This window comes from Mobula hypostoma, chromosome 8 (assembly GCF_963921235.1).
Source record: "Mobula hypostoma chromosome 8, sMobHyp1.1, whole genome shotgun sequence".
NCBI classification, from domain to species: Eukaryota; Metazoa; Chordata; class Chondrichthyes; order Myliobatiformes; family Myliobatidae; genus Mobula; species Mobula hypostoma.
The window spans coordinates 19,591,046-19,608,951 of record NC_086104.1 but is presented as its reverse complement, the minus strand read 5'-3'; the positions used below and the strand labels follow the sequence as shown (position 1 = coordinate 19,608,951).

The 17,906-nt window shown below is 42.0% G+C and overlaps 1 protein-coding gene across 1 annotated transcript in view; it reads left to right on the top strand.

The window, feature by feature from the left end:
* The window catches only part of rasgrp3 (RAS guanyl releasing protein 3 (calcium and DAG-regulated)), a 118,362-nt gene that overhangs the window by 55,989 nt on the left and 44,467 nt on the right, over positions 1-17,906 (top strand). The window contains exons 8-10 of the mRNA XM_063055532.1: positions 11,268-11,384; positions 13,892-14,167; positions 15,412-15,492. Of these exons, the coding sequence (XP_062911602.1) occupies positions 11,268-11,384; positions 13,892-14,167; positions 15,412-15,492 (474 nt within the window). The remainder of the gene's footprint in view (positions 1-11,267; positions 11,385-13,891; positions 14,168-15,411; positions 15,493-17,906) is intronic.

The window sequence follows — 17,906 nt, the reverse complement described above, 5'->3', positions numbered from 1 at the left end:
ACTCGTTCTTTTGTCATAAGGGTGGTGGCTGGGAACGGACCCAAGTGCAAGACACAGACACTGAAGTACTAGGGACAGGACTAGGATACAGGACGATAGCAAGGACATGGACAGGAAAACCAGGAACCTGGAACAGGACTGAACAAGAGAGCTAGGAGCCTGGGCTTGGACTCCGAGCCAGAGACTGGACAAGGACCCAGTACCTGGGTCTTGCCTCTGGCTCGGACCCCAGAACTAGGCAAGGACAAGGCTTGGCAAGCAGGCAGGACGAGGCAGAAATCTACAGGCTTGAAGCTTGAGGCTAGAGGCTAGAGACTTGGCTTGGCTTGGCAAGAGACTGGAGGATGGAGGCTGCAGGTAGGAGACTTGAGGCGAGGCTGGAGGCTGGAGGCAGGAGACGAGGCGAGGGTGGAAGCAGGAGACTTGAGGCGAGGCTGGAGGCAGGAGACTTGAGGCTTGAGGCGAGGCTTGGGTCTGCCTGGGCAGGGTGCGGATCACCTGGGCAGGGCGCAGTACTCCTGGGCAGGGCGCGGATCACCACCCGACAGAGGCAAGGGACGGGAAGGGACAGAACCAACCCCAGGTAACGGCAAGACGGCCTGGCTTACCTGGGCGGAGGCAAGGGACAGGAAGGGACAGAACCAACCCCAGATAATGGCAAGACGACCTGGCTTACCTGGGTGGAGGCAAGGGACAGGAAAGGAGCTAGGAACAGGGTGGCTCCAGGACCAGACAGCAAAACAAGGCAAAGCTACTGGCAAAGCAAGGCAAGACGAGAATTTCAGGTGAGGCGAGAGTTACCGGCAAGACAAGGCAGGGCTTCAGGCAAGGAAACAGAAGGCAGGGGAAGGGATACAAGGAGTAAGGACAAGAACAATCCAGCAGCCATGCCCTGGTCTCTGGAGGTATTTATGCAGCCAGCCCCAACTAGCATCAGCTGACTCAATTAGAGTTCAACAAGACAGAAACAGGGTAGATAGGAAAACCTGGAGCAAGGGTCGGTGGACCGGACCGTGAACTGGAATATGGACTTCACGGACCAGACTATGACATCTTTGGCCATTCTTCTGTTTTCATGGATGTCTGTGAAGAAAAAGAATTTCAGGATGTACATTGCATACATTTTTCTGCTATTAAGAGGAACTATTGAATTTGTAAGTGGTCAATTATTTTGATATGACAGTGTTACAATGAAATTGACATGTCAACATTTGAGGGGAGAGTTCCCAATTTAGACTATAACACATTGGAACAGAAGAAGACACAGGACCATCATACCCTTGAAACTGGTGGGTAAACTGTCCTCACTGGATCTCAACACCTCCCTCTGCACCTTGATCTTAACAGAAAGGCCACAGTCAGTCTGTGTCTCTAGCAAAGTCTCTAGTTCCATTGTGCTGAGCACTGGCTCCCACCAGTGCTGTGTGTTTATCTTGCTACTGTTCACACTGCTGACACATCACTGTGTTGTATGATTCAGCTTAAACCGTGAAATTAAGTTTGCCGATGACACAACAGCGGTTGACCTCATCAACATCAATGATGAGTTGGAGTACAAAGAGGATGTGGAGTAGCTGGTGGACGTGTGTGTGGACAACAACCTAAGGACGTGGAGAAGACAACGGAAATGATTGTGGACTTCAGGAAAGTGCAGATGATCTATCCCCCTCTGCAAACACATGTCTCCTTCGTAGAGAGAGTTAAGAGCACCAAGTTCCTGGGAGTTCACATCCTGGATGACCTCACCTGGTTCCTTAATACCACTTCCCTGAACAAGAAGGCACAGCAGCTCCTCCACTTCCTAAGGGGATTGAGGAAAACAAGGCTTGCTCCCTCCAGCTTAACTGTGTTTTATAGAAACATTGACAGCTTTCTGACAATTTGCATCTCCATCTAGTATGGGAGCAGATGAGTACTGGACCGGAAGTACCTACCAGGGTCTGTGAGAATAGCTGAGACGATCACAGGGGTCATCTCCCTAGCATCCATCGGGGACATTTACCAGAAGTGCTGTGTATGCAAGGCCCTTAGTATTATTAAGGATCCCACCCATCCATTCAGCATCTTCTTTGACTTTCTGCCATCAGGCAGGAGACTCCAAAGCATAAAGACAAGAACGGTCAGGATGAGAAACTTGTTTCTTCCTTCAGGCCATTAGGCTTCTGAACTTCCTGCCGTATCACATTCGAAATATCACCGGTTAATCTGTTCTGCACTTGACAATATTTAATTAATGCAGTTTTCTTTGTTTATTTGTGTATAATTCATCTATAGAAATTATCCTAAATTTCATAAGTTATTGTGTGTTATGTGTGTGTTATGTGTACTACTGTGCTTTACTCCCTGGCTTGGAGAAACATTGTTTCGCATGACAATATATTTATATATAATTAAATGGCAACAAGCTTGACTTGAATTTGGCTATTTGGTCCATGGAGCCTGCTCTGCTATTCCATCATGGCTTTCCTCAACTGGTGGGGAGGGAGCTTCTGAAACATGCCCCTCACATTGGCCAGGAAGTTGGCAGGCCTGCCCCACATTGAGGTTGTAATGTTGTGGAGTTCATTGTAAAGCAGAGGAGACTGCACTTCAGAAGTTCTCAGCCTCTATTTCTCCTCAACATTTGGATCACTACAGGCCAGCTGTGAGGTATCTGTGGTTGCTGCTGACGATGTGGTAGTATAAATTACCACCAATATGAATTTACCACTTTGTCTCCCTTTGGGTAGTTAAACCCTGCTTGGTGGCAGGAACTTGACTGGCATCATACCCAGAGCCTAAATGCGCAGCAGAAAAAAATCTTATGCAGCCTGCAACTGCGCTTTATCCCTGGGCTTTGCTAGCTGTCAAATCAGTCAGGACATTGAATATTTTTAACTGCTCTTGACATTCAGAAACATCTAAAATCATTTTTTGATTATTAGAATTCTATACATTAACTGTAAAGTTATATAAAAATAAAGAAGTTATTATAAATAGTTAAACCATAAAAACATATAAATTAGCTTGATGTAACCTTCAAAATTCTAAGTAAACTTATTATCATGGTATGTAGAGTATGTGTCACCATATACTACCTTGAGATTTGTTTCTGTGCAGGTATTTATGGGAAAATAAAGAAATACTATAGAGTCTGTAAAGAAATCTATACATAACAAATACTGACAAATATCCAATGTATGAAAGAGCACAAATTGTGCCAATAATAAATAAAAATGTAAATAAGTAATACTAGGAGCATGAATTTTAGAGTCCTTTACAACCTTGTCCCTCCTGACCTTTTCACTCCTGAATAATGAAGGTTCCTGCACACGTGCATTAGTGTGCCATAGCTGTTCTGCGACCTGATGTTTCAATCCCGATAGGGAGTTTTCCCTGTGACCATGTGCGTTTCCTCCAGGTGATCCGATTTCCTCAAACTACCCAAAGGTGTGCTAGTACACTAGCTGGCCACTGTAATTCCCCAGGCCAGTGAATCTCAGGAGAATTGATAAGCATAGATGAGAGAATAAACTGCAGGTCTACAAGAAAATGAGGAGGAAATTGGATTGATTAGGTTGTTCTGCTAAGAGCCAGCATGGAACCAAAAGACAAAATGGACCCTCTCTGTATAGCAATGGGTAAGTAAAGTCAGTTGTGTGTCTTCAATGCTCTACATTTACTGCATTGATTGTATTGTATTTCTTTGCTTTACTGTGAATGCCCACAAGAAAATGAATCTCAGGTGACATAAACATACTCTGATGATAAATTGACTTTGAGCTGCCATGTAGAGGGACAGAGTTGGTGGCTTAGTGGCAGAGTTGGCAAATTTAAAAATAATTTCTATGTTCATTGAGGCGTCACAAGCTTATTTTAATATTCCATACTGTGCAAGTAGGAAACGCACTGTACGTGGTTATGATATTCATGATATTGTGGAACAGAATGTTCAGTATGAAGCAGGTTATGACTCAGCGAGAGATACAAATGGATGATCCAATGCTGTGGCTTCTGAACTGACCCCTTTCCCCAAATGTATCTATGCCTGAACACTCAATGGAGTGTTCCTCTCTTTATCAGAGTGTAGTTCTGTTCCCTGTCATTTCCTCTGTTTTTTCCTCTGCTTTGTGCTATGCGTTAGTTGCAGGAAAACAGTCGCATGAAAGGAAATGAGTAGAAGTAACAGAGAGAGAGAGAGAGAGAGAGAGCGAGAGAGAGAGGGATGAGTCATGATCTGGATTGACAGTTCTGGAATTAAGCATCCCTGCTCAGGAAGGGGATCGATGGAAGACAGCTGATGACTGATAAACAGCTGCCCCCCCCCCCATCCCAAGTGAAACTAATGCTTGGCTGGGGAAAGTACAGTTTCCAAGCTCCGGGTTATCGAATGCCACAAGCAATTGGCCAGCGGCCCCTGTCAAGGAAACAAGTGCACTCATAATGGTCAAAATGACCTATTCGTAATAACACAGTCTGGAAGGGTAGTTATTTCTGATAACCAAGACCTTTCCACAACTGGAATAAATTTGAAAATAGACCACGTCTATTTAAATAGTTCACATCTTCAACTCTACAGCATATCCTATACCTTCCCTTATAAAACTTGCAAATCCACCTCCTATACCAACTAACCTATCATGCCTAATTACAACATAATCCTGCAAAGAAAAGCTTAAATATGGTAACAACCAGGTTTTCTGAACACATATAATATTGGGTGAATTTAATAATTCAGAAATAAACTTCTCAAGGTCTTGACCATTAGAAATCAGGCTTTTCTCATTGAACTGTAATATTCTTAATCCCATAATGTACCTTCACAAAGAGACTGAAATACGGATACCACATGCATCAGAGTTTCACTTACAGATTCCCACATAACACCAGTTATACCAAGATATTTTTCAGGAGCTTTCACAATAATTTTAATTTTATCAGTACGACTAGATGCGTGAGCAGTACAATTCAGCACATTGATTATAAACATCACAACCTTCATTTTATCAACTAGTAACGTATCTTTAGTAAGAGAACTGTGATGCCAACATATAGCCACTGACTTCACATTCTGAACTTTAACTGATAATACTTTATCAACATATGATTTAACCTTTTGCAAGGCCTCTGCATAAGACACACCTAACTGTACTTTAACCTGTTGAACTTCAGCTGCCTTCTAAAGCACTTCATGTCCTCTATAAGCTACACATGTTCTCCTCTGCAATTACAATGATTAAACTTTACACCTTCACAAAAGGCGTAGAGGAAAGATATAAGTAAGGTTGAAAGAGTGCAAAGAAAACTTGCAAGGATGTTGCTGGGACTAGAGGACCTGAGTTATAGGGAAAGATTGAATAGGTTAGGACTTTATTCCTTGGAACATAGAAGATTAAGGGGGGATCTGACAGAGATATACAAAATTCTGAGGAGTATAGATGGGGTAAGTGCAAACAGGCTTTTACCACTGATGTTGGGTGGGATTACAACTGGAGGTCATGGGTTAAAGGTGAAAGGTGAAAAGTTTAAGGGGAACATAAGGGGAAACATCTTCTCTCAGAGTGTCAAACAAGCTGCTTGCGCAAGTCATGCATGCAAGCTCCATTTCAATGTTTAAGAGAAGTTTGGATAGGCACTTAAACAAAATGACAGGTTTTGAAGAGCTGATTAAGGAGGCTGAGAGGTATAAGGTTGAAATAGTTAGAATAGGTATTTCATACCTTCGAGCCTGTGGGAGTGGAAGAGTGGCATTTTTTTGTTTATTCATTTACGGGATGTGGGCATCGCCAGCTAAGCCGACATTTATTGCCCATCCCTAGTTGCCCTCAAGAATAGTGTAGAAATTGAAACAGCAAATGCAAAGAGCTCAGAATTCAAACAATGTATAGAGGTGTAGAGCAGGAGGAGATGACCAAGACTGAGAAAGGTGAACCATTACAGGGTTTGAAAATAAGTGTATGAATTTTAAAATTGAAACTTTTACATAGACAGGAATCACAGCTGGTCAGCACAAACAAGGATGTCAGGTGACCAAGACACGATGTGAATTAGGATTCAAGTTTTGCTGAGTAGGCAGTTTAAATGGTCCACCATGGACTAGATGGGCCAAAGGGTGCCGTATTTTTCTGTGGCTCTACGTCTCTAACACATATCCCATTTCTGTGAGCTTGCTGTGGAGATATTAACTGGAGTGGGGGATAAGTGCGGGTTCTGGTTGGTTGATCTTGTATAGTATTGGACCTTGCGTCTCATTTACACGTGACCAATTAACTGTGGGGACCTGCGGCAAAGGGGAAGGCTCAATTTGTCTGGAACAAAGCATCCAGATCTTCTTTTTTTTCTGAATATAACATAAAACAAAGAAAAGTACAGCACGAGAGCAGGCTCTTCAACCCACAATGTTGTGCCAAACCAGTTAAATTAATCATCAAACCACTAAATTAATCTCCTCTATCTACACAATGTCCACATCTTTCCATTTTTCCTACATTCATATGCCTATCTAATCACCTGTTAAGTCCCTAATGTATCTGCCTCTACCGTCAATCCAGGCACCCACCAACCTCTGTGTAAAAAAAATTGCCCCTCACACCTCCTTTGAAATTATTCCCTCTCACATTAAATGCATGTCCTCTGATATTAAACATTTCAACCCTGGGAACAAACTCTGGACAGCTTTTATCCCATAACATTGATGAGGATGTGCTTCCTTCCCAACTACGTTGGAGAGTTAAAGCACCCACTTCGAACCTTTGGAGCAGAGTGTGCCATTGAATGTCCGAACCAGTGAGGATGCACTGCTGGCTTTTTATTTAATTCAGCTGAGTGTCTTTTTCCAAGCAGTCAGTAGGGCTGTGAGCAAAATGGAATCCTGATGAAATTTCCCAAGAGCTATAAACCATTCCTATGGAAGACACATGCAGTTATATGTTCCTGTTCTCATCTTGCAAGATTTTACTGCTGTTATTTCCCAAGGTTAGTGGTAAAGGAGCTGATGTGTGAATCTGTCAGATGGCAACAGTGCTGTAATTTTCCAAACTGGAAATGCTGCCTCGCTCAATTTATTGTTGATTGGATAACAGACAGAATAATTAAAATCTGAATCATTTGTTTTTCCAGCAATCAAAAGTTGCTTCAGCCTCGAGCAGCGACAGCTTTATTATCATTGACACATGTTGTAAAATTTTGGCAGCAGTACAATGGAAACCTAAAAAATTAGAGCAAAAGAAAGCAAAGTAGTAAGGTAGTGGTCAGGAATTCATGGACTGTTCAGAAACAGGAAGAAGCTGTTCCTAAAATGTTGAGTGTGGGTGTTCAGCTCCGGTACCTCCTCTGTAATGGTTGTAATGAGAGGAAGGCATGTCCTGCATGGCGAGGTTCCTTAATAATGGATGCTGCATTCTTGGTAGATCACTTTTTAAAGACTTCCTTGATAGTGGGGAGGTTTGTGTCCGTGCTAAGTTTAAGTCTACAGCTCTTTGCATCCTCTTTTGGTCCTGTGTGTTACAGCCTCCAGAAGATAATGGAACCAGTCAGAATATTCTCCATGGTACACCGTAGAAATTTACTAGAGTCTTTGGCGACATAGTAAATCTGAAAATACTAATGAGGTATTTAGCTGCTGGCATGCCTTCTTCATGTTTGCAAAAGAGAGATCCTCTGAGATGTTGATGCCTAGAAACTTGAAAGCCCTTTCCAACATTGACCTCTCAATGAGGACTGACGTGTTCTCTCCACGTCCCCTTCCTGAAGTCCACCATCAATTCCTTGGTCTTACTGACGTTGAGGGCAAGGTTATTTCTTTAAGTTATGGTCAGATAGACTTTGAGCCTTGAGTGTCTGTGTTTATTTATTATTTCATTCATATTACTTCAATAATGTATCCCAAAACCAACTCCATCAACTTTGTTTGTGGTGCTGAGTAGCAGATCTAATCTGTGTTTCCTCAGTTAAAATATTATCAACACAGAATAGTTTCGGCTGAACCTGACTAAAATTCTATAGGAAATGTGTGTGGTCCTTCAGTTATTAGTTATCCTCTTCTCTCACTCATCATATCAGCAATCCTTTGTTCTGCTCTGTGTTAGGCTATCCTACGATACAGAGAACAGAACAACACAGGAACCACAATGTTGTGTTGAACCATTTAAATTAGTAACCAAATGTCCAACCAAACTAATCATTTCTGCCTACACATTGTCCATATTGTTTCATTTCCTGTACATTTACTGTATGTACCTGTCTAAAGGTCTATTTGCCTCCACCACCATCCCGGGCCAGGCGTTCTAAGCACCCACCACTCTCCGTGTGTGAAAAAAATACTTGTCCCACACATCTTGTTTGAACATGATTGTTATGGCTTGCACTTTATTGTTGACCTGCAATGCACTTTTTCAGTAGCTTTTACACGTTAATCTTCATCCTTTTATTTTACGTTCTTCTCACTCAATGCGCTGTGCAATGACTTGATCTGTATAAACAGTATGCAAGACAAGCTTTTCACTGCATGTTGGTACATGTGACAATATACTCCAATACCAATACCAATCAAAGTTAATGCCTGCATTATTTTAGTTTTGAAAATAACTATTCTGTTTAATTCCATTCCTCACCATTTTCAGTTCCATTTAGAGAAAAAGATATAGTCCTGTTGCATCAAGATATTGTGGTGTGAAGAACATCCATGTATTGCAAAACACTCTATGTTTTGTATTGCATTCCATCCATATGAGGCTGATACCACTGGGGCAGATAAGAGACTCTTAGATAGACATCATTATCATCATTATGTGCTGTGTCGTATGACAGAGGAGATTATGGTCTCATGATCATGATTGTTCTTGGCAAATTTTTCTACAGAAGTGATTTGCCATTGCTTTCTTCTGGGCAGAGTCTTTACATAACAGATGACCCCAGCCAATATCAAAACTCCTCAGAGATTGCCCTGGCGTCAGCGGTCACATAACCAGGACTTGTTGGCACAGCCTCAGAAATGAGGGATGTCCTTTTAGAACAGAGATGAGGAGGAATTTCTTTAGCCAGTGAGTGGTGAATCTGTGCAATTCGTTGCCACAGGTCATCGAGCTTAATGGATTCTCGATTAGTCAGGGCATGAAGGGATATGGGGAGCAGGCAGGGGATTGGGGCTGAGAGGGAAAATAGGTCAGTCATGAAGAAAAGGCGGAGCAAACTCAATGGGCCAGATAGCTTAATTTATATCTAATGGTCTTATGATCTTAAATGCAGCAGCCGCACATACAATCATCCACCACCTGCTCCCGTGGCTTCATGTGACCATGATCAAAGGGTAAACAGATGCTGCACCTTGCCCAAGGGTGACCTGCAAGCTAGCAAAGGAAACGAGTGCCTTAAACCTCCTTTGGTAGAGACGTATCTCCATCCTGCCACTCACTTAGATAGGCACATGGATGTAAAAAAATTACAGGATAATGGACTGTGTAGGAGGGAAAGATTAGACTGATGATTTAGATATGTCAGCAAAGCATATTGGGCTGAAGAGTCCATACTGTGCTTACTGTTCTAACAGTTGAAGTCAGAAGTTTACATACACCTTAGCCAAATACATTTAAACTCAGTTTTTCACAATTCCTGACACTTAATCCTAGAAAACACTCCCTGTCTTAGGTCAGTTAGGATCACTATTTTAAGAATATGAAGTGTCAGAATAATAGTAGAGAGAATGATTCATTTCAGCTTTTATTTCTTTCATCACATTCCCAGTGAGTTAGAAGTTTACATACACTCTGTTAGTATTTGGTAGCATTGCTTTTAAATTGTTTAACCTGGGTCAAACGTTTTGGGTATCCTTCCAAAAGCTTCTCACAGTAAGTTGCTGGAATTTTGTTCCATTCCTCCAGACAGAACTGGTGTAACTGAGTCAGGTTTGTAGGCCTCCTTGCTCGCACACACTTTTTCAGTTCTGCCGACAAATTTTCTATCGGATTGAGGTCAGGGCTTTCTGATGGCCACCCCAATACCTTGACTTTGTTGTCCTTAAGCAATTTTGCCTCACCTTTGGAGGTATGCTTGGGGTCATTGTCCATTTGGAAGACCCATTTGCAACCAAGCTTTAACTTCCTGGCTGATGTCTTGAGATGTTGCTTCAATATATCCACATAATTTTCATCCTCATGATGCCATCTATTTTGTGAAGTGCGCCAGTCCCTCCTGCAGCAAAGCACCCCCACAACATAATGCTGTCACCCCCATGCTTCACAGCTGGGTTGGTGTTCTTCGGCTTGCAAGCCTCACCCTTTTTCCTCCAAACATAACGATGGTCATTATGGCCAAACAGTTCAATTTTTGTTTCATCAGACCAGAGGACATTTCTCCAAAAAGTAAGATTTTTGTCCCCATGTGCACTTGCAAACTGTAGTCTGGCTTTTTTATGGCGGTTTTGGAGCAGTGGCTTCTTCCTTGCTGAGCAGCCTTTCAGGTTATGTCGATATAGGACTCGTTTTACTGTGGATATAAATACTTGCCTACCAATTTCCTCCAGCATCTTCACAAGGTCTTTTGCTGTTGTTCTGGGATTGACTTGCACTTTTCGCTCCAAAGTACATTCATCTCTAGGAGACAGAATGCATCTTCTTCCTGAGCGGTATGACGGCTGCGTGGTCCCGTGGTGTTTATACTTGCGTACTATTGTTTGTACAGATGAACATGGTACCTTCAGGTGTTTGAAAATTGCTCCCAAGCATGAACCAGACTTGTGGAGGTCACAATTTTTTTTTCTGAGGACTTGGCTGACTTCTTTTGATTTTGTTTGTAAATTTCTGACCCACTGGAATTGTGATATAGTCAATTAAAAGTGAAGTAATTTGTCTGTAAACAATTGTTGGAAAAATTAGTCGTGTCATGCACAAAGTAGATGTCCTCAACATCTTGCCAAAACTATAGTTTGCTAATATGAAATCTGTGGAGTGGTTTAACAATGAGTTTTGATGACTTCAACCTAAGTGTATGTAAACTTCTGACTTCAACTGTATGTTGAAAATACAAGTGCAGAGAGGTCGTACAAGGGAGAAGCAATAACAGGATGCAGAGAAAAGTGTTGCAGTTACAGTGAAAGTGCAGTGCAGGCAGACAATAAGGTACAAGGGCCATGTGAACTAGATTGTGAGGTCAAGAGTTAAACTTTATCATGCAAGAGGTTCAGGCAGTAGGAAGGATGGAGGGGAGGCTGGTCCTGGTGACTGTGATGTGGATGTGTCATTACATGGTTCCATCTTTCGCTGCTGACCCTGTATTCACCACATCTATTTCAGAAGTTGCTTCAGCTCCAGAACTTCAACACGTTGATGGCCGTGGTAGGAGGCTTAAGTCATAGTGCAATATCGCGCTTGAAGGAAACCTTCTCTCATCTTGCTCCGGAAGTTACAAAGGTAAGGTTGTGTGGATCTTAACAGTATCGTCAAGGATGGATAGAGAAGGACCACGTGGCCTATTCCACGTTCAGACTGTGTACCTTCTGCGCTAGAATGGATTGCTTTATTTTAGTTTTCTCCTTGTCCTTTAGGATGAAAGCTTTAGATAGTGATTTGGATTTTAGAGAAAAGGAACGGCTTTTATAAGCATGATAAAATGTGTTGTCTGCAGAGTTGGAACTTCGTTTATTTTCTGATCCTTAGGGAGTCAGGAATAACGAGTAGTCTTATTTCAGTTTATTTTAGAGTACAAGCAATCATACGAGTACTAATCAAACCAATAAAGAGCTGAGAAACGATGCTAAGAGGTGTATGCTCAGTGGACAAAGGAATAAAGAAGGCAAGATGGCACCTCTGAAAAATCTATCACTTTTAGAATAAGTTAAGGAAAATTCCTTAGTTAAGAATGAATTAGTTAGAACACAGTACATAACTAAAGCAATTATGTCACGTGGGTAATGTGCTAATACTTAGCCAATGGAAAATGACAAAAGTGATAAACCATTAGTTTAACTGCTATTCCACATTCTGCCATTGAGTGAATAATACACGAGTTTGTTAAAATGTAGAAAAATGATAAAAAGTAGTATTTAAAAACAGTGGTTTCCAACAGCAGATAAGATCATAAGACACAGAAGAACTGGGCCATTCAGCCTATAGATTCTGCTCAGGCATTCCATCCTGCTGATCCTGGATCCCACTCAATCCCATATACCTGCCCTCTAACCATATCCTATGATGCCCTGACTAATCAAGAAATTATCAACTTCCGCCTTAAATATACCCACAGACTTGGCCTCCATCACAGTCTGTGGCAGAGCATTCCACAGATTCACTACTCTCTGGCTAACAAAATTCCTCCTTGCCTCTGTTCTAAAAGGTCTCCCCTTGATTCTGAGGCTGTGCCCACTCGTTCTGGATAGCCCCACCACAGGAAACATCCTCTCTACATCCACCCTATCTAGTCCTTTCAACATTCGGTAGGTCTCAATGAGATCCCTGTGCATTCTTCTAAATTCCAATGAGTACAGGTCCAACGCTGCAAATGCTCCGCATATGTTAACCCCTTCATTCCCAGAACCATCCTCGTGAACCTCCTCTAGACTCTCTCCAATGACAACACATTCTTTCTGAGGTAAGAGACCCAAAACTGCTGACAACACTCCAAGTGCTGCCTGACCAGTGTCTTATAAAGCTTCAGCATTATCTCCTTGTTTTTATATTCTATTCCCCTTGAAATAATGGCAACATTGTATTTGCCTCCTTTATTAGTTTATATTAATTAGCTATTTAATTAGAGATTAGCTTATTTAATTAATCTGTAATTTTATTTGGCTAAGGCAAGAGCAGGAAACCGCTAAATGCATCACACATCCTGATTTTATTCTCCTGTATCATTGTAATACTTTAAGACTGATTCACACTTTAATAAGAGGCAGTTTTATTTAGAAGTTGTTCAGCAGACAAGAGGATAAACATTTGAACTTGAGTTCTCAACACAGTGCATCCTGATTTTTTGCAGCCCCCTTTCCTATCAACTGCAAGAAATGAACCTACTTTTTTGCTTTTTATTACATAATGAACAACATATTTTTCATGGAGAGTCCCTGATTTCTGACACCTGCAACTGTTAAGTTTGGGTTAGCCTTCAGCATAAGGAACATTTGACTCCTCCTTGCCTCACGCAACAGCCTTTGCAAAAAGTCATCCGGAAAAATTAGTTCCGCTTGAATTATTTTGCATCTCAGTGCGGGAAGCTAATGAACATGTGTCATGGGTTTCACCAGGAGGCTTGTCTGTTGAAATGGCTGCGGGTGTGAGCGTAAAGGCCTTGCCAGATTGCTTAATACCACGTACATATGAAACTGTTTACCAGTTTATCATTTAGAATGCGTTCAGTTCTTTTATATGTGAATTCTCACTGTAGGCGTTGAGATGAATTCGTAAGTCTCAAATCAAGGTTTAATTACAACATCCAGAACCTGTGCTGATTAAGATCGCTGAAGAATCAATTTTGTGGTTTAATTTATTCTTTTGTTATGGGATCCAGCATCACTATAAGACCAGAATTTACAGCCTATCCCTAATACTCTTGTGGACAGGGTGGCAGCCAATGCCTTGGGTTACTGTAGGCAGTCTGGTGAAGGCACTCCCACAGTAAGGGAGTTCCAGAATTTATATTCTGTGATGATGATGAGACAGTAAATTATTTCCAAGTCAGGATTTTGTATGACTTGAAAGGGGTTGCACAGAACCCCAATGTCACATGTTTGCTGCCTTGCCCAACCAGGTGATAAATGTCACAGGTACTATTGAGTGGGGAATGCTGGGATTTTTCTTTTCGATAATGAATCTCTGCCATGCTGTTTAGGATATATAAGTCTCATTTCTTTTAATTTCAGATTCTGTGTTTAGGAAATATTTGGCTTGCTATCTGATTTATGTTTCTCTGTTTCTTCTGTGAGGTTTGGAATGAAATGACCGAGCTGGTCTCTTCCAATGGAAACTACTGCAGCTATCGAAAAGCTTTTGCTGACTGTGAGGGATTTAAGATTCCAATTCTGGGAGTTCACCTGAAGGACCTGATTGCAGTTCACGTAGCTTTCCCAGACTATGCAGACGATAATAAAGTGAACATTGTCAAAATGCAGCAACTGTACGTTACCTTTAATGAACTGGTTTCACTTCAGGATGCAAATCCTCACTTAGAGCCAAATATGGATTTAATACACCTTTTAACAGTAAGTTTAGTTCAGTTGTCATGTATATGTACGTAGGTGTGCCGATGTGTGTGTGTGTGTGTGTGTGATTGAGCTGTAGTGAATGTGTGCATGTTTGTGTGAACATCACACCAGCACTGCGGTAATGTTAATGAAACAGCTAGAAAAAGACTCATTATTCCTTCTCCGTGGGAAGTCAGTGTCTTTGCATCAAAACTGTTCAGTTCTGGTCACCTCATTATAGGAAGAATGTGGAAGTCGCAGAGAGTTTGCAGAGGAGATTTACCAGGATGCTGTCTGTTTTGGACAGCTTGCCTTGTGAGGAGAGGTTGAGTAGAGTTTAGGGCTTTTCTCTTTGGAGAAAAAGAGGATTAAGAAGTGATTTGATGGAGGTGTACAAGATTATAAGAAGCATAGCTAGACTGGACAGCCTTTGGTTCAGGTAATATAGCTAAAGTGAGAGGGCATAACTTTAAGGTGATTGGAGAAAAGTATAGGGAGAATGTCAGAGGTAAGTTTTTTTACACAGAGGGGTAATTTCCTGGAGCACACTGCCAGGGGTGACAGTGAAGGCAGATACATTATGGGCATTTAAGAGACTCTCAAGGTTCAAAGTTCAAATTAAATTTTATTATCAAAGTACAAACTATATCTGTCACCGTACACAACCCTGAGATTCATTTTCTTGTAGAATAATAACTATAACAGAATCAATGAAAGAGTGCCCAACTAGGGCGCACAACCAGAGTGCAGGAAACAACAAACTGTGCAAAAAGAAAATGAAGAAACAATAATAATAAATGAATAAGCAATAAAATAAGCAATTGAAAACATGAGATGGATTGTCCTTGAAAGTGAGTCCATTGCTTGTGGGAACATTTCAGTGACGGGGCAAGTGAAGAGATTCTTAGGCACATGGATGAAGGGAAAATGGAGTGCTCTGTGGGAGGGAGATGGTGGATTGATCTTGGAGTAGGTTAGAAGGTCAGCACGACCACTGGTCGAAGGGCTTGACTGTGCTATGTGTGAGCTGTCTGAAAGTGGAACAATATTTAAGGGCATGTGGAAGCTGAACATGTTGAAATGGATGTTAGCAGCCCCAAATGTGCAGGGTAGGAGATTGGCATTGCATAGCTCATAGATCTCGTATTCCAGATCCATCACCACGGTTGGGTAGTCCTACCCTGGACTAAACTGGAGTGGATAATTACTGTGTGCCGCCAATGAACTTTAAAGACCTTATTAATTGGGTGTGTTTTCTGCAGCTGTCCCTGGATTTATATTACACAGAGGATGAAATCTATGAGCTGTCGTTACTCCGTGAACCAAGAAATCCAAAATCAATGGTAGGTGCAGACTTCAGTTTCCTGTTACTAACTTTTGTGGGTATTGTTACCATTGTACCATTGAGCTGAGAACATAGACACATCCCAGAACTTGTCAGCACATGAATCTGCCCCGCAATGGGCATAGGGTGTCTTCTCCCCATTCCTGACCCTCCATGGAGTGCACATTGGGAAGATGGTACCAAATTCGCTCGAGTGGCACAGTGCAAGTTTCTCTCCTGGCTTCTGCTAGTCCCGTATCAGGAGGCTAGCGTGCAAAACTAAGGCACAGTGGATTAAGTTAATGCACAGACATAGAGAGAGTGCTGGTCACCAGACAGGAAACAAGGAGTGAGAAGGAACGTCCTTTCTCCCTATGCTGACAAGGGGTTTCGACCCAAAATGCCAACAGCTCCTTTCTTCCCCAGGTGCTGCTCTACTCACTGAGTTCCGACAGCAGATTGTTGCTCCTGGTTCGGTTGAGTTGTTCTCCGATCTTGGCTATTTGCTTACAAACTTTTCGTCACCTTGCGAGGAGACATGGACAGTGAGTTTGCTGTTCACTGTGGAGCGTTCTCTGTATGCTTGGCCTTTATATACTTACCAATCAACTGATCTTTCACCTCTTTGGAAACTCAGCTGTGATGTGGGGAGGAAATCTCGTCGCTGATTGGCTGCGTGGCAAACTCTGCGGCTGTGGTCTGGAATTTTGCCCTCATTGGCTCATAAATAGGATCGCGGTCCACATGCTTGTTTACAGAATTGTTCGTGGAAAACCATGCTTCTGGGAATTCTCTTGCATGCTACATGTGCACTTGTGTCATGACCTTCATTGATGCCCGGTCAAATTTGTTCCTCTCTTGATCTTCATGGGGAGAGACTCGAGAGAGTTGGTCATGCTGCTTACAGCCAGTTGATGGTCATGGATCGTTGTGGATAGTTTTCTCCCAGTATGGCCGATGCAATATTTACAACCATCAACCACCCAGGCTACATATTTTCCAAATTATTTCCACGGTTGCTCCTTTTCAACATGGCTGGCCATGAAAAGTGGGGTAATGTGGGGCCGGTGCTCGGATCTGAGTTGTTTACAATATGTATTACCGATTTAGTTGAGGGAATATTTCCAGCTTTGCAGGTGAAGCAAAGCTGGGGGAGAGTGGGAGCAGGGAGGAGGATGCTTGTGACTTGGACAGGTCGGGGAAGGCAGATTATGATAATGCGGATAAATGTGAGGTTACCAACTCTGCTGGACAAATGGGATGTTAGTCTTGGAGAGAGACAGGATGGCTCGGTTTGTTCTCCCTGGAAAAAGAAGGCTGAGGGGTGACCTTGTCAAGTTATATAAAATTATTAGAGGCATAGCTACAGGAGATAGAATCATTTTCCCATGGTAAGAGTATCCAAAACAGGAGGGCATAATTTATGATAAAGATGATGATTGAGGTTTAAAGGTGATTTGAAGGGGAAGTTTTTTTTTCCCCTAGAGTAGTTAATATTTGGAACTTGTTGCCAGATGAAATGGTGGTATCAGATATAATCACTACATTTAAGAGACACATAAATCAGCACGGCACAAGAGGAATATGGACAGTGCAGGCAAATGGGGTTGTAATGATGGGGAAAAAAGGTTAGTGTGGGCATAACGAGCTGAAGGCCGTACCACTTTGTCTCTGAGGCGTCTCGAAACAACTCTTGTCCTGAGTAGGTTTTACAAAGCAGAGTTTAAGTTTAAGGACCGTTTCTGCCTGGCCATCTCAGAATCTCTTCACCATCCCTCACCACGAGCTTTGGTACACAAGAACACCAAAAATAAGACCAGGAGTAGGACAGCAGTCCCCTCAAGCCCCAACATTCAGTAGGACCGTGGCTCATCTCGAGGCTTTCACTGCCCTTCTCTGCTCACTCTGGATGGATACATGGAGCTTAGAAAAATAGAGGGCTATGTGTAAGCCTAGAGAGTTCTAAGGTAAGGACATGTTCAGCACAGCTTTGTGGGCCGAAGGGCCTGTATTGTGCTGTAGGTTTTCTATGTTTCTATCCTCAATTCCTTGATCTTTCTTTTATTTAAGTTCAAAGCTCAAAGTAAATTTATTATCAATGCATATATGTCACCATATACAACCCTCAGATTCATTTCCTTGTGGGCATACTCAATAAATCTATAGAATAATAACCATAACAGAATCAGTGGAAGACTGCCCAACTAGGATATTTAACCAGAGTGCAGAAAACAACAAACTGGGCAAATACAAAAAGAAGAAATAGTAATAATAAATAAATAAGCAATAAATATTGAGAACATGAGATGAATAGTCCTTGAAAGTGAGACCATTGGTTGTGGGAGCATTTCAATGATAGGGCAAGTGAAGTTGAGTGAAGTTATCCCATTTGGTTCAACTGCCTGATGGCTGAGGGCTAATAATTTTTCCTAT